We start from the raw sequence: 26,542 nt of genomic DNA on the forward strand, positions 1-26,542 counted from the left end.
GCAATTACAACCTGAATTAATGGCTCTAAATTCCAGTTTCCAGTTCACTTTGGTGAGCAACTAGTCACTGAATGACAAGCAGAGCATGGCCAAGTCATTCCAGAGTAAGGTAAAAAAGAAAGCCTTTTTAGGGAAGTGTGATTTTGTGTGTCAGAATAAGACTTCCTTTTAAAAACCTGTTATTCACATGAAAAGGAACATTGTAACTTGATGGTCACTGCGTTGCAATTTCTTAAATGAAATACTCATGATGTTCTCATTATTTACTTTCATTCAATCACAGAAATACATTTGATTATATGATAGTTTCATGTGAGCCAAACTGGAAACTGTAGGTTTCTTTCCAAAAAAAAAAAAAAAGTGTTGAGGTGCAAATCCAAATGCATCAAACTAAACATACATCATCACCATTATATTTTGTATTTCAAATAGAAAGCCATTCAACTGTCATATAAGTCAAAAATGTATACCAGTAACACAGTCTACACAAAACTGTTCATTAAAGAAAAGACAGAGAAAAGAAGTAAAACGCATACATCTGGCAGATTTGTACAAACAGGCAACAAAGTCAGGGCATAATAGATGGAATTACACTTTAATAATTATTTCACCACAGTGATTTAGCCACGTTTTCAAACTACAATATAACTTAGTGTTGTGCTATGAAAAACAAATAAGCACCAACACAAAGATTGTAGCAACTCCATCACCACTTTGTTGAGCTCTAGAACTATGCTGATTTACAGTGCAGTAAGTGAAGCCATGTCAGGTTTGCATTTCAGAATCAAATTTATCACTGCTTTTCTTCAGAATACACAACAATTATAGATAATGTTCTTATTGGTGGTCGAGCTGGAATACTCTCATTACCGTGGACACACACAGTGCTGCAGCTTCTGTACATCCCCCAGTGATTCATTACACACCGTCACTCAGATATGCCTGTGTACATTACCGAGGAATAAGAAGCATCTGCTGTGCAGCTGAACCTAAAGAGTGTGGCGAAAGCATGTAGTGCCGTCATTTCTGCATACAGAAGCTGTTTGGTTTTAATAAGGAACATTTGTGAGTATGGTAGTATAGATTTAATAAGGGCTGAAACAAGTGATTATTTTAATTCTTGATTATTTTCTCAACTAATCAACTTGTTGTTTGGTCAATAAAATGACAAAAAAAAATGATGAAAAAAATTCTGCATCTCACAAAGATAAATTATGTAATTGAATGTTGTGTTTTGCCTAAAACCCAAAAATATTCTGAGGAAACAAGCCAGATTTCATAAGGAGTTGGAATCAGAGGACTTTTTCTGAGTTAAAAAATTACTCAAACCTATTACTTGATTATCGTTATAGTTTGTCATTAATTCAAACGTTGACAATCAATCGTTTAAGCAGTAAAACATTGCAGCTCTAGTCTCGTTGCACAACAAAAACAAGTGACTGGCATGCAGGTCTTACTGTTGGGTTCAAAAAGTTGTACAGACATGGGTCTAAAAAAACAAAGAAAAAAGTGTTTAAAAATGTACTAGCAAATGTTACTTGTGCATTTATACTTTTCTGTGTCATAGACAATGTTGGGGCCATTCACTTTTGCTATTTATACAAGATACTTTCTTTTTTTTCCTCCTTGGACAAAACAGTACATTTGAGGATGCCATTTTAGGCTTTGAGAAATGCTGATCAGCATCTCTCACCGTTTTCTGACATTTTATCCTCCAAACAACTTTCTAAACCAACAAACAATCAACAACAGAAAAATATCACAAGCTGCAACCACGGTTACTTTACTTTTGAGCAACTCGGCAACATCATGGGATGCATTGTCAATTAACTGACTTAACACTAACACAACATCGTTCACAATTTTCTGACCTATTGCTTTAGTGGTGATATAAAAAAGAAGCTTTATTTACAGAATGGTAACAGATTACAGTAACAGCTGGAATAAAGGCTGATCTGTTTAAATAGTTTCATTTTCAGCGCTGACACAAACGGACTTCTTGCTGCTTCTCTTGCCTCCAGATCTGCAGAAAAATAAGAAGTATTTAAATTAATTTTCCCTTTTTTGCAACGGAACAGTTTTATTCATGCAATTGTTCAAGTCTTGTTGCATTATATCTAAATTTTTGCAATATGTTTACCTTATAAGATATCATACAGGTCAAACCTCAGTGGACTTTCCAACATTAGTGCTCTGAACCTGAGAGATTCAGGAAAAAATTAATAAGTTAATATTAATCAACACAACATCACAAGATCAATCACTTACATGAGAAAAGACACATTACAAGCAAAGAATGGAGGGACATTTAGTATGCAGAGGACAGATCCAGCTTGCTTAGTGAGTACTTAATTCATTTATAATATTGCATGTTGAACTGTGGATTTCTTCAGTTTCCAGCCATATGACCAGTTATTGAAAAAGTTCTGCACTGCACCTTGCTGCAGGGCTGATCCTTGGCCTGGTATTGTGGTTTGGGCTTCGGTGCAACAGGTGGCTGCGTTTTTTCTGTGGGTCCTGTTAGTACTTTTGGTTTCTGTAAGACTGCAGAAGCTTCAGTTGGATGAGCAACTGCTGCCTCCTTAACGGTGATAACGGAGGCGCAGACAGAGGAGGAGTCCTCCACCTCTCCTCCAACAGCAGACTGGCAGCTGTGGCTGGAAGTGCTGAATCCGCTTACACTCTCGCCTGACGACTCCGAGCTGTCCACTAGATCAAAGAAATGAAAATACTATAAATGAATGGAAAACTGATCTGAATCTATCAACCAACCAGCCCAGATCACTTAGTGGTGAGAGAAATCTTCTTTTAACGTGACAGCTGAAGCCCAAATACTATGTCATCAGGCAGCCTTGCTATTAAAATTCCTTTGACTCCCTTCACAGAATTCACTCCTCTGACCTCTGACCTTTGGCCCTGACCTTGTAGAAGAAGTTGCTGGACACACGACACCCAAACACCAGTGAAGCTTCTCAGGGGTTGAAAAAGAAGTACCAAACTAATATTTATCATGTAACTTTTTTCTATTTTTCAGTTTTTGCTAAAAAATGTTTTTTTATATAATGTCTTAATGTTATTGTACAACCTTGATTAACAATCGCTTTGCATTTCACTGCACGTAGATATGAGTATGTATGTAAACTACTGTTCAAAGGTTTGGGGTCACTTAGAAATCTCCTCATTTTAAAAGAAAAGCGTTTTTTTTTAATGAAGATAACATTAAACTAATTTGAAATGCGGTCTAGACATTGTTAATGTGGTAAATGACTATTCAAGCAGGAAACGTCTGATTTTTAATGGAATATCTACACAGGGGTACAGAGGAACATTTCCAGCAACCATCACTCCTGTGTTCTGATGCTACATTGTGTTAGCTAATGGTGTTGAAAGGCTAATTGATGATTCGAAAAGCATTGCACAATTATTTTTGCAAATGAACAAAAGGGAATTTTCATGGAAAACATGAAATTGTCTGGGTGACCCCCAACTTTTGAATGGCAGTGTGCTTTTCAAATATCTATTTTATTGTGCAATTTTGCACCTTATTGTTAGTAAGAACAATTTTTGCACTAATTTCGGCACCTTATTTCTATTTCTTCGACCAGTACAATTTGCACTTCCACTGCACGTTCTTTTCTATGTTGTTTTTCCTTATCTAGCTTGAATGTAATGTGTGAATGTTACAGCCCTGGGCCGCTGCACTCTTTTATTTACTTATTTATTTTTATTATCGTTTTATTCATTTATTTGATCAGAAAACATGCAATTAACACAGACCACATCTGATGTATTACATATAGAGTGTATAGCATTAAGCTAATGTTGTATGTGAGGGGTTCAAAGATTAACAAGGGGCCTTTGAACTGTTAAACTGAAAATTTGTCAGTTTAGGGGTGCTGCTGTGATTGTATTTTGGTTTTGAGGGATGAGTGGTAAGGGTTGTTCTTTGTCTTGATTATCTTTTATTTTCTTTCTGGTTTTGTAACATCAACTTCAGAGTGAAATTCTCTTTTGGTTATGTCATTTATTTTAGTTCAGTCGCACCCATTTGCTTTTAACTCCCTCACATTTTGCATTACTGTGAAAAAACTAGATTGTCAGTGTGTAGAAAATTATACTTTCTCTTCTCTCTTATCATCTCATCCATGACTATAAAACTTTACTGCACAGTTATATGTTGTCCAAATTTTCACTTACAGAGTAAGTTCTGACTTCCACTCTCGTGGTCCAGGTCGTCCTCCTCCAGAGCTCCAGAGGGTGATACGTATCCTCCAAGAACCCCTGCAGACCCCCTTCTTTTTGGCCCACACAGGTATCCCACTGGGGACAGGGAACCCCTTCCAGAGGAGGAGGAGGAAGATGAGGTGCTCCCTGAGCCAACAGATTTCGGTCGCCCACCTAGAAGCTCAGCATGTGACCCACATGATCCAGAGGATAGCACCTTGTTTTCTGCAGGTGAGAATAAGTTTTATAAGAGGAGGTGTAAGGAAAGAGGGATTCAAAGTAATTATAATATTGTTAACGAGTAAAAACCTTACCTCTCCCTATCAGTACATAGTTGATGGCTCTGTCATTGATAGCTGCCTCACTGGGCTGGATGTCCATGAATGGCTTATTTCCAATTCCTAGGAACACTCTCTCCTGCATACGGACCTCTGAAAAACACATGTAGTTTTAAAATATTGACCCTGACATTAACGCACATATAGGTTCAATATGTATTGGCAACTGAAATGGTCCAGTCATTGACTCTGAAATTCCATTAAAAAATACTGTTGAACACATTGTTGTCTTTATTCTGAAATTAGATCTGAACTTTTGGATTTCTGTCTGTGTCTGTGACCTATTAACCAACACCAAGATTCAGCCAAATATATTCACATCTGCACACAAAGAAGTGCAGGGGAATTAATGAGGCCACATCTGCATCCACCAAAGAGCCTCTATTAAATGAACCAGACATGTAGTCTTTATTGCCATGTGATTTCCTCAAAATGATCAAATGTGTGCAACTTGTAACCAGTGTGTCTTTATTCAGAGAGTAACTGCTTTGTGTTTGGTGCTGCACCTCTGTTGTGTATCGCCTGCTCCCACAGGATTCGCTCGAGGTCTTTGGTCCAGGCCTCCTTCACCTCCCGGCTCACTGCTTGCAGTGTGTATGTGTCTTGGCTTTTCCTCTTTCTGAACCAGATCTCAAAACATAAGCCACTGTCGCCAGTGTTTTGGGTCAGACCTACATCAGATGTCTAAACACAATGAAGGATAATGTGATCACATACGATGGTAGTTTCAAAAACAGCAAACAGATGAAGTGAAGTGAGAACACAAATAACAATCCAAAATTGCTGTAAATGGGGTTTTGAAGTGTGTAAGTATGAACTAATCTAGTGGGGGGCAGAATAAGAAATGTCTTAGTTGTGTTAAAATACTAAATTTTACAAGTAGGGAGCATCTGGAGGAAGTGAATTGTGCATTTTCACAGATCAGACTGATGAAACAGTGCTACTGGCTTTCTGATGCATTACCTTCCCTGTTTTGAGTGAGTTACATTTAAAATAAAAAATAATGTCATTAATACATTTTAAGCTCAGGTAGGTGGTAGTTTATTATAACCATACATTGTTTTTAATACAAAATTCAGTAGAAGTACTTGAAATGTATTAAATTATGTAGAAAAACTTACCGGTATGGAATTGTATTACTTGTGTTATAATCAAAAGCAGTTTTTTTCTTACAAATTAATATATTATTTAAATATTTTTATATTATCTGTCCAATGGGATGAAAATTCCAAGGCCACACTGTTATATCCTGTCCTCTCTTGCGTGTGAATGATGTGGAAATTCACCAGAATTGTGATGCAGATTTTTCTCTGGAAATGTCAGTTGCAAGTTTGTATTATGTAATCTTGTAGTAGCTCAGACAGAGGAAGTGAGGCCTTTCACTGCTGTGATTGCTGCATTTACAGGCACATTTGGCTCATTTGAAGCATTTTGTGTGCATATGTGTAAATACCGTACAGCATCTGTACCTTGAATGACTGCTTGTAGATATACGTGTCATTTCCTACATCAGTCTTTTTAGTCTTGCTAAACAGGATGAGTTCTTGAAAGAGGAAAATGTGACGGAAACACTTTTTCTTCCTCAACGTCACCAGGAACTCGTCCTGGCGAATCAGCTGCCCCTGTTCCTTCAGGTTAACCTGTGGAACACAAAAGAAACTTTTATTAATGCTAATGAAATGATGCAGCAAAGAAAGAAAGAAAGAAAGAAAGAAAGAAAGAAAGAAAGAAAGAAAGAAAGAAAGAAAGAAAGAATTTACCAACTGAAATTGTACATTTCTTTAGCAATAGCAGCATTTTCTCATGAAATAATTAGTTCCAAAATTCTCCTAAAAAGGTACTAAACATCAAGCAGACGTTAAGAAGATCACAACAAAAATCTGAGCTTTCTTATTATTTTTGACAGTATAACAGAGTTTACAAACTAACCAACAAAATTCAAATAAATCCAACTCCCTTACAGCGCCTCCCGTACATTCCAGGGAAAAGATGTTAATATATTATTCCTTCTAATCCCATCCCACCCTGTATTAATCATGATTAACCAATAGTATCACACAAAGGCAGAAATGACAGATCTTTCTAGAAGCATTACTCAATACATGTTATTCCGTGTTGAAGGCTGTTGTAATCCTGCCTGTACCTGCTTCTGGTGAGATTCCAAAGTTACTCAGCACTAGATGAGAGTTACTGTTTATCTGTTACTTATATACAGTGTGTATCTGCACGTGTAATAGATAAACAGTGTATGTAAAGAATATCCTGTGTAAAGAGCATGAAATCTTCCTTTCTGCTAGTCTTCCCTAAAATGCTGGTTTTACAAAATGGCACAAAACTTAAACATATATTAAGGCCTTCCTTACATCACAGTGGTGGATGGCGTCCATGGCCAGCAGGTTGTTGCCATGGCGGAGCTGGAAGTGGACGACCTCCAGGGCTGCCTTGACCTCAGCGATCTCTCTGATTTGTCCCGGACCACACTCCCTCATCATGTCCTGTAGCAGCAAGCTGTACTTACTGATTCGCTGCACCGGCTTCAGCAGGTACGACCACAAGTCCATTTTATCCCCCAGCTTCAGCTGCTTTTGCTGGTTTGAAAAAAGAAGAGACCAAACAGTAAAGATAAGAAGACGGACACGTATCCGTCAGCAGTCAGATGGTGAATGAAGCAGTGGAATGTGCTGCAAATGTTTTGAAGGGGTGAGGTTTTGAGAAAGCGACTTAACTAAATCTATATTGTTTTTTTTTTAAATAAAGGCAATATCTGTTGGTGTGATAACAGGTGATAAGTGTCGGATATATTACAATGAAATTTAATAACACCAATGATCTCCAAACCTTTCATACATTGCCATTTTCATCTGTCCAAAAATGTTTTTTCATGACTAAACAACTCCTAAATGACTGACATTCCCATTTAGCTCCAGGGGACTTTGTGTCAACTGCTGATTGGCGAATGTTGGCAATACACTAAATTAAGATGGCAAACATTAGATCTGTTCGGCATCAGCATGTTGGCATCATCGCTGTGAGCATGTTGCCATGTTGTTGTTTGCATTGCTATCCTGCTATTTCCACCCCCACACCTCCTGCTATGCCCACCCACCTCAGCCCCAGTATCACCCAAACAGTGAGGCAGATGGCCACCTTCTCTGTGCCTGGTTCTGTTAGAGTACCCCACCCCCTGCCCCCCTCCCTATTCTGTTTTTTTTCCATTCCTTCCCACCATTGCTCATAGGGAATGCAAAGGCAACTTTAGATTGTTGGGTTTTCTGTTCTCTGTTTATAATTTGTAAGGTCTGTACCTTACTACACTAAGCACTGTGAGATGACACAGGTTGTGAATCTGCACTAAATTAATGAATTGAATTCAATTTGGTTCAAAGCATCACCCTACCTGACACCCCTAAAAGTTCTAACAGGGTTGTAGACTCTACGTTGTTTTGAAATTAAAAAAATTTTTCTCCTTTTTTAAAGAGCATGTACAGAAGTGAAAGAAGAGAAAAGGGAGGCCAGCAGTGATTCCCACCTTGAAAAAAGCCTGTCCATGATTGATGAGGAGACTGTCAGACTGTGGTTTGTTCTTGCTGTAAAGGGCATACAAAGCAAAGCTCTCCCTCTAAAATTAAGAAATAAAGACCATTTGTTAACTTCATTATAACTGCCAAGAAAGATACAAATGTCACACTGTAAAATGCTGACTATGCAGACATCAGAGTTTAACCGTATGAACATGTTTATTTCCAGCATATCTGTTTAATGATATCAGCACTGTAGAAAGAAAAGATTGCCTGGGAAATGAGGACATAGCATCAGTGCTAATCTGAACACATCTGGAAGGTCTTTCATTAGAAACTGATAACGCGGAATTGTCTCAGTTTTGGCTCCAAACAGAAAGCCCCCAAGCTACAGCTCAGCTAAAAGGACCTCAACCAGAGAAAATAGGTTTGAGTGCTTTACAAGGCACGGCATGGTCAGACTATACAGTATATCACAGATCTTTTCTCCCCACAACCATGTTTGCACTTAGAGATCCTCATGCAGGGGCATTCTGTTAGTTCCAGACCCTGAGCTGAAGACGAAGGGGGACAAAGCTTTAGATATATACAAGGCTGAGTCAGTGATTTGTTTAAAATCTAAGCTTAACACATACTTTTTTGCATGACCTGCTGATTTTGTCTGATTCTGGTGATTAATCTGTCCATGGCTCTTGTCATTGATCATTTAAAATATCACCATTTAGTGCATTTATTTCTTTTTTCTGTGTTTTTAATTTTATGGTTTGTGTGATCTTTGCTTGCTATGTGAAGCTATATTATTGTTACTTAACAATCCATCAGAACTTGGCTGTGTAATGTGTCTCAGTGGGAGGAACAGTGTTGGCATTTCTAAAATGTTCCTGAAGATTTAGAAAAATAATTAAAATATTCATTTTCCAATCCCACACACTAGGGACAAACTAATCATCACCAATACTTTCAATCCAAAAACACACTTGGCACCCACATGACGTAGAAAGCAGCGTCCCACTCTGAAGGGCTCGTTCATGCAGCTCTCCAACTCGTTCAGGAAATGATGTCGGTGGAAGTCGTGGAGCTTTTCTAAGTTTCCGAAGATGCTCCCCCTCTGGCCCCTGAGGTCCTGGGGGACGTCGTTCCTCTCTAGCTCAGGGAAGTAGTGCTGTCGAACGTAACCCAGAGCCTTCACGTACTCCCTCTCCGTGGACAGAAGCTCTTCCATTATCTTTTTTAGTTTCCTGTTCCACATGTTTGAAATGAGAAAAAGTCAAATCATTGATTCCTTTAACACTAATAACTAAACCCAGGGGAGCTCAAAGTCAAGATCAGTTAATTATCTGTGGGTAGCATATCTTGATTTGGGATTATTATGTATCTGGTGGACTTTTATTGACATATTTGCTTACAGTGCACAGGACAACATTTCACTGAGCTAGATTACAGTAGGAGAAGGCGAAAGTACTTACAACACATTGCTGCCATTGTTTTCTGTTGCTGTGAGTAATGTCTCTGGAGTCCTTACATCTGTAGGGTTCTGGGTGGAGACTGTGCATCCATCAGCCTCCCCTTCATTACAGTTTCTTGTTGACTTGCAGCTCAGGTTTCCCCGCCATAGTCTCTCGTTATGGGAAATGGGCAGACTTTGGATGGGCAACAGATTCTGTTCCAGTGACTGTGTTCTGCTGTGACAGTGTTTATGACTTAAGTTTAAAGGTAAAAAGCCAGAGATGATTGTCAGATGGGAGCTTGCATATGAGCCCTCGCTTAGGGACCGACCCAGAGGTTGGTGTAATGGCAAATCCCGGCCTTGTTTTGCAGAAATTACACTTCTCAGGTCTGCTTCGCTGTGGTGCTCCCTCGGGCTCCATTTGCTGTCTGACTGGCAGTTACCGTTTTGTGGGAAAAAATTAGTCATTTTCCCATTTCCAGCTAACTGCAGCACTTCTTTGCTTTTGCTTCCTTTGAACTCAGATTTCAAATTGTGGTTAAGGCATGCATCAGTGGGGCTTTCTCCAGCACTTTCTGCTATTTTGTCTACCTCATTATCAGAAGTTGGCTGAGGGGTCACGGAGCTCTCGGCCTCCCCCACCTCACTCTTGTTCTCTTCCATCTCCACTCGCCCATGCTCCCCTTGAGGTTTTGCAGATGTGGACTGCTGGATCTGGTTCTTATCGACGCCTTTATTCCCCTTCTGCATATCCTCAAGATGCTGCCTGATTTCTTGGCATTGGACCCAGGCTGCATTCCACACTCTCATCACTCCCGAGGCCCCTGATCCCACGGCGCAGGCTCTGGCTTTCATGGCCTGGAAGTGCGGGGTGGAGAATTCTCCACCTAATCTCTCCTCATACAGTTGAAGTGTGCTTAGGGTCTGAGCCGAGTAACACCCCAGCTCTACCTGCTCCAAAAAATGACTCCATTCTTTGGCCAGGGCAGACACCTAGACGGAGTGGGTGAAAGAAAAATGAATTTCACTTTAGTGGTTGAAAAGATAGCCCAAATCAGTCATAAATTAAGTCAGAGGGGTGAAAACCGACATGGAGCCACACATAGCAAAACACAAACCTGCTCACAGAAGCTGTACACATGCACCAGTGTGTTCAATTCTTTGTATCTCTGTTCTACCCGCAGCCTGAAGTCTTCTACATTGGACTTGAAAGTGCTGACAAGAGTCTGAAAAACATTTGTTGCTGGACTGGAGTCACTGGAGCTGATAATCCCCTCTGCCTCCACCACTAGCATCATGGCGGACTGTTGTTTCTCCTGCGAAAAATGATAAGGTGTCAAGCAGAACATATTTACTTCCCTTTCCCCTGCAATTAAATGTTATCACTGCAGTAATTTAAATATTTTCAATAATTAGAAAATAAGAGAAAAAGGTTAGTATGCTAGGAAAAACAGAAACAGCTAAATAAGGATATGAGTTCTCATTTTTAAATGATTATTTTTGTTATATTGAGGTAATACCTTAGACTGAGTGAGAAACAGATGAAAGTGCTGCAGGGTCTTCTCAGTGCACACCAGGGTATCATCTGTTGTGTAAGAGTCCTTCAGTTTCTGCTCACCCTCTGAACTGAACCACATTCCAGCCTGCAAGATGCAATGTAGTAATCATGCAATTGTGGCCGTATAACTTGGCAAACTGTGAGCATAGTATTACATAATGGTAGACATATGGTCAAAAGCCGATCGATGCTTTATACCTACAAACCCACTTGAACGGACTGTAGATGTTTCAGCACATATTTTAAGCTGTGACAGCACACTATCAGACTAAAAGAACTGGAAGTACCGAGGTGATTTTGGCCTCCATCTCTCTGAGCCTGAAGAGGAACTCCAGATGCTGCAGAGACTCGTTTGATCTCATCACCAACGTGTGAAGCTTCTCCTCAACTTGGTTATACAGACTTGTAACTGACTCCAGTGAATCTCTGGAAAGAAAAGAGAGACATTAAGAAACAATGAAGCCATTACCTCTCACCTAGAAGTGCTTAGAATGTAGTATAATTTGAGTAAATGTACGATCTCATTGGAAAATTATAACCATGACATGACATTATGATTTCATGTTTTGTGAGACCTTGATCTGCTGTATGCAGACATTAAGGGGGCCTTTTTCAGCCCTACTACAAACCTAGTTTACTGAGGGAGCCTGCTACCACATGCTTTTACGCAGCATAGAGCAGTCTATCTATCTATCTATCTATCTGATGGTTATTTTGAGATGTGCACACAGATGGGCACACCTGTGGGATTGTGGATCAGGTGGCCTCAGAGGAAAACTAAACAGCTCAAGATTACTATTCTGCCCGGCCTGAGAATCTCATACAGTAAATTGTGACCTTTAACTTTAATTTCTTTCACATTTGTTTGCAATATTAGTCAAAGTGCCGCTGTGTGGACGGTTGAATGCATTGCAGTTGCAAGCTATCGTGATTTGGACCCGTCTATCGCCTGAAACTATCTTGAAAGACGTATTGTTTGAGTCAGTCTAATTAGAGACACTTCTGGGGGAAACTTCAGGTTAATTTGAGCTGTTTATTGTATATTCTCTATTTTGCAGTGTTTTAACGGTGCTGGCTGAAGGGGAAAATAAGACAGCTGTATGATACGTGGCCTTAGTTTCATTGGAGCCGATATAGTTAATAGATTCAGGAAGTATAGATTATCAAATTTCTCTACACATCATCTTTAACTGCCTAATGCCTTGATAAAAGTTGATATCATATTGTTATGATTACAAAAAGGTGTAGTATCAATGACCTATGTATATTGTTGTATACATGAATAATGAAATTAGAAAATATTTTTAAGATATAAATAATTCACTCTTTTTTTGCCCCCCACCCACCCAACAATGTAGTTAGAGTATCAGTTGGATGTATTTTTTAATCATTAAGTCAAGATTAAATCATTTATTCGCTGCCCAATTTTGATTAAATAGAGAATGATCTTTATTTGGGCTATTGCTGGTGTGGACGATGTGTTGCAATACCCTAGAGCAAAAATATGTGTGCATACATAGTAGAAATTCTACATTGTGAATATGATTAAAGCTAAAGTCCGTTCAACAATTAATAGAAAAAATAAAAGTACACACTATCCAGAATGTAACAGCACCTGTGACCTGAGAGTGTTATATGTTTCTAAAATAGTGATCTGTTACTACCGAAGGAGCATTTTAATAGTTTGGATTGAGGCAGATTAAATTGCATCAATCTGTTGCAAGGTTTGGTATTTAAATCATGAAAACTACACATACCAAAGAAATACTATATCGTACTTTGTGTTCCCATAGTGCACCCACACAGATGTTTTCATTTAGGCGGAATGATTACAGTAAATCTTCTCAGGGCTGTGTAGGTGTGTGCAAAATGGGTTCAATTTACATCACCCTCAGCTGTCTGTTTGCTATGTGAATTCTTGCATTCATTGTTTGTCGTACCGCACATAAGGTTTAGTAACATTTGGTGATTTCCAGTTACACCCAGCTTACACCTGGCTTGAGGTCTGTTATCCAGGGTGAGAACAGCGTGAGGGTGCTCAGATGTTTTCATCTGCAAGGTAACTACTAACCACAGCTTTCAATGAATTTACAGGATTACCTATCAGATTTAGGGGAGTGGAAGTAATGTAATTTTTTCTTGAATGTGCAGTGTGTTGGATTTAGTGGCACCTAGTGGTAAAGTTGCAGTTTTCAATCGATTGAATGTTCCCTCTGTAGATTTAAAGGACTCATTTTACGGTAACAAAAACACATCTTTCCAGGTCCCTAAATATGAATATTAAATATAATTTCTGTTAATAGATCGCCCTAAATCTTACACACTGGACATTTAGGTTAAAGATTTTACTCTAGACACCAGAGTCAAGTCAAGTTTGGATGCCAAACAATGTACATGAAACATGATTTGAACTTTCTGAACATTTATTATTGAAGTCTGGCAGTAGGTCCAGGTGATACAAGTTGGAGTCTCTCTGATGAAGCCTCATTTGCTTTTGGCAAGGAAACTCAATCCCCGAGACTGTGTGGATTTGAATTTAAACTGGTTTTACTTATCTTAATCACTGAATTCACATTCCTGACATAATACCAGACTCTGACGCCAAAACTCATGCTCAGTTTATCATATCTGATACCTGTAGTCCTCAGACTGTGGAAATCTGAACTCCTCTCTCTTCATTCTGGCCAGTAGAGCTCCTCCTTCCCTTTGCAGAGTTACCAGTCTGGTATCTTCCAGCAACTCTTTCATTGAAACCCTCTGTTCCTGAATACATTGCTGCACGTCCTGTAATGGCAAGCAAAGGCAACATGTGAGACCTTCACCAAAAATGGTGCAAAAACATAACGTCACAATGTGAGGATGTGTTACCTCAGCAGTGTCCAGATGTTTCCTGCTATCGACTTTCTTGATGGCCTTTTGCAGCAAACTGTCTGCCTCTTGCAGGTCAGTCATGAAAGAAACCAGTTTCTGAAAAGAAGTAAATTCAAGACAGAAACATGAAACTCTGTAATAAACCAGAAGCTGTGTGGAGTGCAGAGTCCTGAGGTAAAACATGACATACTGAATTGTGTTTCGTAGCTAACAAACGCAGAAACAAACAACATTTCTATAGGATGCATACTTTCCCAATGCTCCTTTAGACTTCCATCTTTTACATATTACTAAACTTACTCTTTTCTCAAGTTGCGAATATGTCAGTGGTAGCCTATTAAAACAAAGAAATAGTATCCCAAATGTAACTTACAGTCATACAAATTTACAACTGCTTTCTGTCTTTTATTGCTCTAAAGACATACCTAGCATTGTATGTTCAAACTTGATTTTCAGATGTGGCTTAGTTATGGTTTGATGCTGGAGTCACCTAAAATACTAACGTAAGACCCATTTGCTAATAGAATTTGGTTTAGTAATATTCGAGTAGTAGCATAAAGTAGGGGCTGCACAGTGGAGTAGTGGCTAACACTTTCACCTTGCAGCTAGAAGATCCCCAGTTTAAATCCCAGCCTGGGCGTGGGATCTTTCTGTATGGAGTTTGCATGTTCTCCCTGTGCATGCATGGGTTTTTTCCGGGCTCTCCGGCTTCCTCCCACAGTCCAAAAATATGCTGAGGTTAATTGATTATTGTAAATTGCCCATAGATGTGAATGTGAGTGTGATTGTTTGTCTGTATATGTAGCCCTACGACAGACTGGCGACCTGTCCAGGGTGTCCCCTGCTTTCGCCCGAGTCAGCTGGGATAGGCTCCAGCACCCCCCATGACCCTAGTGAGGATAAAGGAGTGTATAGAGAATGGATGGATGGACAGAAACATAATGGCTAACACTTTCACCTTGCAGCTAGAAGATCCCCAGTTCTTTCTGCATGGAGGTTGCATGTTCTCCCTGTACATGCGTGAGTTTCTCCGGGTGCTCTGGCTTCCTCCCGCAGTCCAAAAGTATGCTTAGGCTATTTGATTATTCTAAATTGCCCGTAGGTGTGAATGTGAGTGTGATTGTTTGTCTGTATATGTAGCCCTGCGACAGACTGGCGACCTGTCCAGGGTGTCCCTGTCACCCCAAGTCAGCTGGGATAGGCTCCAGCACCCCCGCAACCCTAATGAGGATTAAGTGGTGTTTAGATATGGATGGATGGACAACATGAACAGTTTAAATATTTGTTTTACACCTCAGCTGAAAATCTGTCTACAGTCTGTCTATAATAGCCAGATAATTTTAGAAAAACATGAACAGGAATTTGGCTTTCAAACACTTTGCTGTTTTATTTTCTTCTCTCAGTCTTGGTAACTACTCACCACACTCATTCCCATACATACAGTACTTTAAATGTATTAAACATTTAGTATTGTCTGCTGTATACTGTACATAAAACATTAACAGCTTGTCACTCTTCATAGTGTACAGTATATAAATGAGGTGGAGCCCCTGGTGGAGGAACTTGGCCAGTGAGTCAGTACTGATAGGTGTTGCATGACCAGCGTGAAATATTTGCTCCCACCTAACAATCAGTAATTTAAATAAATAAGCTAATTCATCAGTCAGATAAGACTTTGCACTTTTCCCCAGATAAGCCTTTCCTCTTTTGATCACATCCACCCTCCACTCAAAGATCAAAGCTGCAGAGCCGAAGAAAAACTGAGACCATGCATGTTTGTGTGGGTGTGTGGGTAACGGGCCATCTCCACTGTGGTGAACTATGGTTCAACATACAGTAGTTGAACTTCACAGGGGAAACTCCAGTTTATTTGAGGAACTGTGGGATATAATAATACAACCACAAGTAGTTGTGCAGATTAAGAGTGAATATTCAGTACCTGATGGAACTGCAGCCAGTCGGTGTGGCTGTATGTGAAGGTCCCTCCCAGGTCAGATGTCAGCTGAGAAGCTTCCATTGTCTTGTTTAGGGCCTTTGTGGAAGTCACCATGTCCATCTGCAGGGCAAAGACTCAGTAAGGAAGGAAAAGTACACTCATCTCCAGTGCTAAATCTTGTGAAAATAGACTCAACAAGGACAGGAAATTTGTTTTCTGACCTGCAGACCAGGCTGCTTTTCAGGCCGAGGACAAGTGTCCTTATCCGTCAGCATGACGATACTGTGGACAGCATGGAGAGCTTGCTCCTGTACCAGGCAGTCATAGTATATTATTAATATTGGAATTAATTATTCAGAGAATCTTCTGAACTTAAATGATGTATTATGTCATTATATACACTTTTATGTAATCCGGCCTTCTCTCTCAGATATGAAGAAACCCTATCCATAATAGACTTACAGTGGTTGAAGCCATTGTTTACTCCTGACAAAACAAGAATTACAGCCCTATTGCCTTTACTTAGTAGCACATCAGACATTTCACTCATCATGGCATCTACTTGTTTCCCTTATCTATAAATCAAAGAATTTTTCTGGCGTGAGCATGCAGGTTTGTTGTTTTAACCTGAACCATCAGCAGAGCTTTGTAGAGGTGAATTGGAGGAGGCTTTTTCCTGGCGTTGATAACCAAAGTCATTCCAAGCTCTTGTACATCTTTCCTACCAAAACATAGCAACATGTCAGGGCACATTTGAACATGATGACTTTATCACAATTCTCCAGATTCAAGAGCTTTTACACATCACCTATTCCACCTCTCAAACCAGTATCTCTCTTTTTATCTCTATCTGTCATCCACACACTCTCTTTTTCACACATCTTATTGTACGTCTTTGGTGCCTTCACATGCCTCTCCTAATAGTCTCTTTCTGAGTTAACTTTGTGTGAGCCTCCATCAGACGTGGCTGCTAATTCTGGCAAGGGGCTGCATACCAGACAGTTGGCAGCCAGCCTGGCTGCACACTGTTGTGGTATGGCTCTTTACTGATGACAGGAGGAACTTAAAGCTATCTGGTTGCATATCTTTTAAACTTCAAAGTCTCCATTAAACTCACTGTAAACAAACAACACAGTTAAAGTGCTTATTAGTAGACCTTTAAGGGTAAGTTCTTTGGTAGAGGGTCAGTAAAGATCAACGCTAAGGCACTTTGCGGGGCGAAAGAATTATTGTTTTATTAGGTGTCAAACAGTATCAGTACAAATAACAACCCCTAAAGGAACACTTAATATAGATTTAATACCATGCATCATATTATTCAAAGCATGGTCTGGTCAGTGGACATTTTAAAATGATGTTCTGCTGCCCCCTTGTGGTTTGATCTCTCATTGCACACTAGTGCACATGGGACCTGCTACATAAGCCAACAACTGATTTCCTCTGCTGGACCACAGAGGGCATCACAATCTCATTTTCTGCAAAGATCAAACTCTCCTCCAATATTAAAATGACACTCTGTTCCAGATCTCTTTTTTTCTTTACCACAAGTATTTAAATAATTGTTTGCTCTACCTTGGTATGGAGTGTAGGTAGAGGAGTAATTCACAAAGATTCTGAGCTGACACAAGAGGGGACATCCACTCCTTCCTGTCACCATGGACTTCCACCACTGCCCTGCCAGTCCTGTCCCTGCTGCCTGGAGTTAGCACAGAAAAAATTACTAACATGTATTTGTTTTCAGAATGGCACAGTGAAAGTTTTTGCTGAAAGCAGAATATTTCTAATTTAGTCTCTGATGCTGACAAGACAGATTTCATTACTTCCAGACTTTTTGGGGCTTCAAGTCATCAGTAACATCTGGTTATTCACATATTGTGACTCATTTGCATCAAAGTAATTTTTCATGCAAAATGCTTTATCATTAGAATGTCTTTTGTTCAGTGTAGAATTTTGAAATACAGATAAACGACTTTAATGAATACACAGGGTTTTTTTTTACAGTACAGAATTATATTGGCAATAGTCTCATGATAACCACCAGGCCCATTTGAAGCAAATTACCTGGTAAACAAATAATACCCAGCTCAAGAAGACCACTGATCCTTCTGAAACTAGATTCTTCAGTTTGCCGAGGCAGCTGAGTGTCACAACATGCTGAAGGAAGTTGAACTTGTAGAGCAGATGGCTTTTCTGTCTTTAAGTGGTGGAGTTTGGAGCCTGAGCAGTCTGTGGTGGACGAAGTTTCACCTCTGCTTGACAGGAAATCTGTCAATAAGTACAAAGGTTTTATCACCAAAAACAAAACGTCAATAAATTAAAATGTAGCTTTACGCAGGAAGCAAGATCAGGATGTTTATTACATTTTTTAATCCATCACACTGTGTTCATTTTGGTAAACCACCAGCTTTATATTATCTCCAGTGACCTCTGCTCTAACAGCAGTTATTCATTTCTTTAGGCACAACTTTGAACAGCTCTCCATTAACATGGGCCTACCCTGCACAGCTGTGTACAGACAGCCTCCAAACACTGGACATGGTCTGTGTAGCTAAACACAGCGGCATGGCTACTAAGCCTGGCTTTGATTTCAACCATCCTAATTGGCCTCCCTCAAAGCCAACAAGGCCTCTTCTGTCCTCTCTCCCTTTGCCACTTTAATAGTCCATGACAAGCATGTCTCCAGTCAAGATCTCAACTTGCCCCTCTGAGGGCATGTGGGAGAAAAGCAGTGGGTGCAGAGGACGGAGGAGCCTCCTCTTGCATCTCATGCTGTCTCTCTACATTAGAGGAATGCACTGCTTTTTCTTTTTACCCAGTGGGTTCAGGCCCTGTTTTTCTCTGGGGTGCAGCATGCTATTTCCGTTCACTCCCTTGATAATGGGAATGACGTGAATGTGGCCGCTCTGCTGGAGAACTCAGACAGCAGTGGGAGAATCCCTGGAGGAAGATCATACTCCAGCCTCATCTTTGACCTCTGAACCCTCCTTCTAAAGAGCCTTTATTGACTGCGACCCTTGATGGAATACATTCCCTCAAACACGCGAGGTCATGGTCGAGTTTCACTCACTCTGTTTAGTTTAAATGTTCAGAGCCCCTTCTAGGCACTGAGTAACACATTATTATAAATGGTTTTGTGCACACAATAATAACAATGTAGAGATTTGTGTGTGTGGGCAGGGAAACAGAATGAAAAACTTGAGTGTTGAGCTTGAAAGTTTAGCCTGAACTTGCAGACTCTGCTTACCTTTTTTAGGACACTTCTCTGTTTCCAGCTTGAGAGTCTCCTGATTGAATAGTTCACCTTTCTTACACTGGATTAAACTTGCAACTGTTTCAGGACAAATATCGCTGTGGCTCCTGTTGTTAAGTTTATAGAGGAGTGGACTCCCTGTAGGAGTCTCAGACACAGTGGACAGTGACCTCACTTTAACTTTGTGTTTGCCTGATGGCTTCAAATCCTCCCCCTTCTGTTGTGATTTTTTGTCACCACCACAAGTTGCCAAGGACACATCTGTCACCGGATGCACGCAAGCAGTATGTCCTAATTTTTGGGAGAAAAGTTTCGTCTGAACTCTGTGACTATGGCTCAAACCAGGGGTTGATTTCAAAATCACGGGCGATTCCTTCATGAGGTTTTCTTCAGAACTTGTAGGAAGGTGAGACACAAGGTTTTCTGGTGTCAGTTCACAGCAATGTTTGTATTGGGATGGTTCATTGCTTATCATAGGTTCTTTACAGTGGTGACAAAAGTTGCCAAGTTGGTCTCTTTGTGCTTCAGATTTACCCTTAGATTTTAATTCTCCCTCCTCACTCAGGCCAACCTCCTCCAAGGCAGCCAGGAGTTCGACGCTCCCCCTCTCAAATGCCACTGGGTTCCTCAGTGCTGCCAGGTAGGAATCTCTGTATCTACATTTCAAGTCTTGATCACTGAGCTCCTGGCCCAGCTTTCTCTGGCTGCACGGTGTACATGGCTCGTCTCTGTACTGAAGGGTGCGCCCACAGGGAACGCTATTCCCAAGTGGAACTGGTGGAGGCGGTCTGACAGGTTTGAATAAAAGTGAATTAGGTGGACTTGGATGGCTGTTCCTCTCTTTGCCCACAATCTCCTTCCCTTTGGTGATATCCACCAAGTCTACATAATCCCCTTCAATCTCTTGATAGTTATGACTGTCACATGTATTAGGTGAAACCCAACCAACAGGTTTGATCAATGGCTTGGAGCAAGATTTGGGCGTTCGTCTTCCATGTTCCATTTTGATAAGTTTGGATGAACAGTCTGCGGGTCTTAAAGAAGCAGACATCCTGTCCTTTGCTGGAAAAATCATAGCTTCTACTGGAAGTGTGGAGGAGTTGAAATGGAAGGGAAGTGAGATCTGCTTGGGCTCAGGAGGAGCCTCCCGACAGGTAGCCATGACCTTGGGCTTGTCTAAAAACTCTGGGATGGCGATTTTAGCCCAAGGTAGCTTGATTATTCCTTGGTCTGTGCAAAGCAAACAACGTGACAGAGGAGTCCCGTGACGTCCTTCATTGATGTCCTGCAGCCACTCTTCAGTGAACATGCAAGGATAAGAAGTTTCAGGGATGGGGGTCTCCTCTACTTCTCGACATCCTTCCTCCAGAAGACTTTTGAGGACAATGCGTGACGCTTGGTCCCCAAAAGGTTCCACCTGCAGATAGAAGTCTCCAGGACGCAGCAGCAGAGGATTCACAGGCGCTAACTGGATGACAGTTTTGTCATGGAGACACAGAGGCCAGCCCTCACAGCGGAAAACCACATCAGAGTATTCAGCCTGTGGGAAAAAATACAATGAACACTGTCACTGTGTAATTTTGTCTAAATTGACCCTCTACTTAAGTCAGTTTCTTCACAGTTTCATTTGATTTCGCAGTTGTGTTTTTTTTTGCCAGTTTCTGTGGTTCTATGTCTCTGTTTTTTCTGTTTAATTTTAGACAATTACAGAAAATACTTTCTGTCAGAATGTACTGCAGAATTTAATTATTTCTGGTTTAATTTTAAAATAAATTACCATACAAAGCAAAGGATAGATTTATTTGCTGTGTTGAAATCACATTCTTACAAATGTGCAGAGTTGCCTTAATTAAGCTGAGGATTTTTACGTCGGTCAGCTTCTTCTTCACACATATGGAAACTTTTATCATTCTTAACGTGCAAAAACCTAATGTTCATGTATATTCAATTAAATCTGTCTTTAGATTCTGTACTCTATAATGGATGTGTTTAAAGTGTGAAGACAGCTTGCCAAAGCTAATTCGTGTTGCTGCTCATAATCTTTGAGAGCTCTCTCGATGAACGGAGCCAAATCTGAGTAACTGCAATAAATTTTGTGACATGCTTTAAGTGCCTGTGGATGAGCTTCTATTTATGGCAGTACTTCTTACAGAATGTTAGATGATGTCTACATGTGCAGTTCACAGTAAAGCAGAGGAATAGCAAATGCATAAGTGCAGAAGTATGTTTTTAAATGACTTCATACTCACACATGCTGCTTGTTGGACGCTCTCTAGCAGGTGTTTGGAGGGAATCAGGAAGTCCAACAGGCACTGCAGAGCATCGCCATGGTAACGTTCATCAATCGTGCGAAACAGCTGGCTGAGGACGATGGGTGCCGTGGCCTCAAAAGGTGGGAAGAGAGCCGACAGAGCACTCTGGATGGACAAGTCCAGAGATTCTGGGTTCTGGAGGACAACAAGAGAAGAAGGTCAGTGAGATGAAGATTATGCTAGCTTAGTGGACATTACTCATCCTCTCAGACTCTGGGTAAGGTTACTGTGCAGAACCCATCTGAAGAACACCAGCAGCAACCAAACATCCACGTGTGTACTAAAGAAAGTACACATGTAGATGTTAATGCTACACCTAATTACAAGGTGTTACTGTCTTGGAATGAAAATGTTTTGTTTTGTTTTGTTTTTTTTGTTTTTTTTGCAGAATTGTTTTTGTGATTTTCCTAAAAGTGCAGAGATTGAATTCAAAGTGGTGGTACACAGTAGGATTTATATGGTATAATTTAATATGGTATAACTGGGTCAAAATTCCATGCTAGTCATTGAGCATATTATAATTTATAAGGTCTGAGAGGAAACTAGACTTTTGCTTCTGCTCAGGGTTTAATTTTCGGGCTGTTGTAAATCTATCACATGATGGGAGAGTTCAGCCAATCACAAGTCTTTTCCCCCAGAGCAGGTGACATCATATAAACAGCAACAGAGTAGAATAGAATACAATAGAATGTGCTTTATTGTCATTATACAGTGTACAACGAGATTGGAGAGCTGCTTCTTTTCAGTGCGAACATAGCAGAAAGTGCAAGATAAATGTCCTAAAAATCTTAAACGTAGTGCAGACAGTCTCTGTTTGCAAATATACAATATAGATGTCGCAAACGAAGAGTGAATGTTGAGGTGGTATAGAGCAGCAGCAGAGACAGTGATGTATATTGCACATTTTATATTATATTGTTGGCTGGGTTGTAACGTGAGAGTTCAGGGTGCTGATGGCGCTCGGAAAGAAGCTGTTTTTTAAGTCAATGGTGGATGTAAGATGTGGTGGTGTCATAGTTTAGATGGAGGACTTTCACCAAGGAGAACTTTTAGCTTGACTGTCTCTGCAAATGGCAAGTGCGTGCTTCTGGTGTTTGTTTGCCTGTGGCTTTTTTCATATATCTGCTGCAGTTTTAAAAACATGTTACAACAAATATTTGCAAAAACACAACCATATGAACAAAGAAAGGGCACATACCTGGCAAATTTGTCTTGCTTTGACTAGAAATGCGTATTGCACATGTAACACTAGATCAACCTAATGTTGAAAGAAGTAGTTTAAAGAAGAGGTTTGTACCCTTAAAGAGGTTCTCTCTCAGCCCACTTCTTGTCACCTTTTGTTTTGTATGTTTTAGATAAACATACAAATGGGTCTGAGCTTGGGTTTCAATTATCTTCATCTATGGCTTTACATGGATTGTGCTGCTATTTCCAGTTGCATATGTGTGAAAATGGATACTCGGTTACTGTTTAAAGGGAACCATAAATTACAAGCGTAAAGGCCTATTTGCAGATGATTTGTTATGACTATGTCTGACAATGACTGAAAATAGAAAATGTAAGAAATAAACATTCTGCAAATGCAAGTCAGATTTTTTTGCAACCTTCTACTTTTTGCGTTGCTTGTTTACAATCCCCCATTTTTTTTTATTTTGGAGTAAGCAACATAAAAAAAAAAGTTTATCACATACATACATACATACATACATATACTGTATATACCGGGCTTTGCAAAAGTCCTGTTACACTTGCAAAATGAACACAAAGCTTTTCTGGTGCAATAAGATAATTTTATATTTTCCAAATATTTCAATATATGTGTTAATGATAACATTAATCAGAAATGTGACCACCCAAAAATTTTATCTTATTGCACCAAAAAATCTTTGTGTTCATTTTCGTGAATGTCTCAACAAGTGTAACAGAACTTTTGCAAAGCCCGGTATATATATATATATATATATATATATATATATATATATCTTTCTTCATGTTGGATTTGTGAACTCTTACTGTACCTACCTGTGTCACTAAAGGGCACTGTTGGTAAAATTAAAAAAAAAAAAAATTAACAAGCCTTTCTGTCAACTTCATTATGGAGATAATTTTGTCTGTCCAGCATAAGTATGTGCAATTCCTTTCATGTCTTGCCAGGATACACTTCATTTGAGCCAGTACGCATGCAGCAGACCACGGTCAGCATCTTATCTAATTTACAATGACAAAGAAGCATATGGTTTCACTACATTTGCCCATAAAGACACAACTCTGTATGACACCACTTTCTGTCGAGAGTCACAGTTGGTGCTGGTGTTTACTGTATGCACGGGTCTGCTTTCGGTAATCTTCTGAATGCCTGCATGAATAAGCTACTAGCACCAGCTGTGCAATGGGTGAAGTCCAGCTAAACACATGGAAACTATTCAGATGAAACAAGAGCATCTTTAAAGCATTTTTTTGTGTGTGTGTGAACCAGCCCAACTCTATGCATGGTTTTGAGGTAGTGATGTCTTGAGATGTGAGGATTGTCAGCTTACATTAGTAGAACAGCCCAGCATTTTACCACAATGCTGAGAACTGCAGATACTGTACTTGTGATTTGATTGTGGAAATATAGGAGCTAAAGTCTAAGTGAATCTGGGGATTTGCCTGTCAGATGGTTTTAAGATGTCATGGAAATCACAAAGCTTAAATTTATATGTAGAAAAGCATGCTGTTAGGTAGCAAGCAGAAGTCATGCTTCAGATATTTCCTTGTCACAGATACATTATATTGATATTGGCATATAAATGATATGCATCAATATGAAAACTTTTTTGCAATGCATAATGCAGAAAGAGGTGCTTGGGATAATTTAGAAATGGTGTTTTCATGTAGTTTGTCCAGCGCAATATGCACCGATTCTGCTGTTTCCAGTACTCTGGGCGATGTCTGCAGCACATGTAGCAGAGCATGCGTTACTGCTGAGCAGATGGTCTGTGCTAAGTGTCTATGTAGTTTGTGAAATACAAACATGAAAAATGCCGCATCAACTTGGCTTTGTGTGTTAAATGTTAATATGGTTAGCATGCTTATATAAACACAGTGATAATGTTTAGCAAGTATAATGTTACTCGGTTTTGCCATCTCAACAAGCTAACATTTTTATTAATTAGTATCAAATATGCAGCAACTTACATAATTATTACATCTATTTGGTCATAAACAAGATTACTGAAAAAACTGAAATTTTAGTGGCACTAGATGAAAAGTTAAGGGATTCTTAAAGTTGTTTCAGCTTAGTCTGAGTTGGACACATTCATGCCAGTTATTTCGGCATTTTACTGTAAACCAAAACTGTGAACCTCAGTGTAGAGTAAAAAGAAATTTCATTAGGTCACTGAAATCTCAAAGAACCTTGTACTGATCACCATAGATAAATTCAATAACACATAAACAGTTTACAAAAAAACCCCCATCAGCCTCAAGGTATCTGTCAAACTCACTGTCATTGCCATCTGCTGAATCAGGCTGCGACCTATCTTATGCTTTACTGTAATTTTTTTAAGTGGCCACCAATAGAGAGTATTAGAATTGTACAGTTACTCTTTTATTCACATAGATTATAATCAAAAAAAGGTGTCATTTAAATAAAAAGAAAGCACACTAGTCATATGTTTTTGATCATAATATGACTAAGACGATGACTAATACTCTCATTTTGATTAAGATTATGATTGCTTCAAGACACAACATCTTTCCAATTTTGGATTTTGTGTGAAGCCAGTAAGATTAAAACACACACAGCATTTTGTCACAGAAGCTGGAACATGTTATTAGGTTTAAGTAATATTTATCGGATGGATTCCAGATCATTCAGCACTGATTTTTCATGCACTTTGGTTGTGGAGTCCCACTGGATTCTTTACTAGGAATGGTGCTTTTCACCTTGCACATGCTCTCCTCTCGCAACATTATTACACCCAGCTATATTTATCTTTGTAGCCAGATGAAACAAATGATTTTTCAAACCTCAAGCATGTCTTAAGTAAAGAAAGCCCTGTTATTTTCTTTTTCTATATTGAGACAAAACTGAAGGTATTGCATTTGGAGTGAAACACTTTAGAAACACACTGCCTAACCTGATAGTTGCTCTGCATGGCCTTGTCTTGGCCTCAAGCATGACTGAGAAACTTAGCAGTTATTTCTAACCAATATATGTCAGCTACCTTACACATAAAAGAAGTCTTGAGGAAGGCCTTCTTTCATCTGCCCACTATTGTCAAAATTAAGAATGGTCTGTCTCAGAGTGATGCTGAGAAAGTAGTCCATGCTATTCTTACTTCTATGCTGTACTACTGAAACTTATTATTTTCAGGATGTCCTGATAACTTCCTGAGAAACTTCACTTGATCTAAAATGCTGCAGTCAGACTTCTGACAGTAACCAGCAAGAGAGATCAGGTTTCTCCCTTATTAGCTTCTCTTCATCAACTCCCTGTAAAATCCAGAATATAGTTTTAAATCCTTCTCCCAACATATAAAGCCCTTAATGACCAAGCTCCATCGTATGTCAAAGACCTTATTGCACCATATTATCCCAATAGAAAACGTCACTCTCAGACTGCAGACTTACTTGTGGTTGCTAGGGTTTCGAAAAGCAGAATGGGAGAAAGAGCCTTTGGTGATGAGGCTCCTCTCCTGGCAAATTAGTTCCCGGTGGAAAGTAAGAAACAGACATCCTCACTGCATTTAAGATTTGACTTAAAATTTTCCTTTATGAGAAAGCTTTATTGTTAGTCTTTGCTCAGGTGACCCTTAACCACCTGTAGTTATGCTGCTTTATGCCTGGACTGCTGAGGGACCTCCCATAATACACTGAGCACCTCTCCACAATGATCCTCTCTTTCTCTATCTATAGATTTTTTTGAAACCATTGCATGTCACCAAATGTGTGTTTTCTCTCTCCTGTAGTTTTTTATTTTGTTCTCTGCAGATATTTCTGTAAGCAGAACTACTACTTAATCTTCCCATTGTTTATTGCTTTCTTGTGTGCTGGTTGTCTGTTTTCAATCTGCTATTCTCTTCTCTTTCCCCTTAACTTCACCTG

The 26,542-nt window shown here is 39.6% G+C and overlaps 1 protein-coding gene across 1 annotated transcript in view; it reads right to left on the reverse strand.

Annotated features, from left to right (window-relative positions):
- Positions 1-576: 576 nt before the first annotated feature.
- LOC110957095 (uncharacterized) overlaps positions 577-26,542 on the reverse strand; it is a 33,305-nt gene continuing 7,339 nt past the window's right edge. Inside the window, exons 2-24 of the mRNA XM_022202938.2 lie at positions 21,392-21,589; positions 19,137-20,682; positions 17,954-18,157; positions 17,465-17,588; positions 16,520-16,613; positions 16,114-16,200; positions 15,896-16,012; positions 13,954-14,052; positions 13,721-13,869; positions 11,373-11,511; positions 11,048-11,170; positions 10,646-10,843; positions 9,547-10,520; positions 9,069-9,318; positions 8,092-8,181; positions 6,926-7,150; positions 6,032-6,202; positions 5,069-5,246; positions 4,539-4,655; positions 4,198-4,449; positions 2,438-2,709; positions 2,141-2,199; positions 577-2,023 (exon numbers count right to left, since the gene is read on the reverse strand). Of these exons, the coding sequence (XP_022058630.2) occupies positions 2,161-2,199; positions 2,438-2,709; positions 4,198-4,449; positions 4,539-4,655; positions 5,069-5,246; positions 6,032-6,202; positions 6,926-7,150; positions 8,092-8,181; positions 9,069-9,318; positions 9,547-10,520; positions 10,646-10,843; positions 11,048-11,170; positions 11,373-11,511; positions 13,721-13,869; positions 13,954-14,052; positions 15,896-16,012; positions 16,114-16,200; positions 16,520-16,613; positions 17,465-17,588; positions 17,954-18,157; positions 19,137-20,682; positions 21,392-21,589 (5,646 nt within the window). The 3' untranslated portion in view covers positions 577-2,023; positions 2,141-2,160. The remainder of the gene's footprint in view (positions 2,024-2,140; positions 2,200-2,437; positions 2,710-4,197; positions 4,450-4,538; positions 4,656-5,068; positions 5,247-6,031; positions 6,203-6,925; positions 7,151-8,091; positions 8,182-9,068; positions 9,319-9,546; positions 10,521-10,645; positions 10,844-11,047; positions 11,171-11,372; positions 11,512-13,720; positions 13,870-13,953; positions 14,053-15,895; positions 16,013-16,113; positions 16,201-16,519; positions 16,614-17,464; positions 17,589-17,953; positions 18,158-19,136; positions 20,683-21,391; positions 21,590-26,542) is intronic.

The sequence above is a fragment of the Acanthochromis polyacanthus genome, chromosome 5 (assembly GCF_021347895.1).
Source record: "Acanthochromis polyacanthus isolate Apoly-LR-REF ecotype Palm Island chromosome 5, KAUST_Apoly_ChrSc, whole genome shotgun sequence".
NCBI lineage: Eukaryota > Metazoa > Chordata > Actinopteri > Pomacentridae > Acanthochromis > Acanthochromis polyacanthus.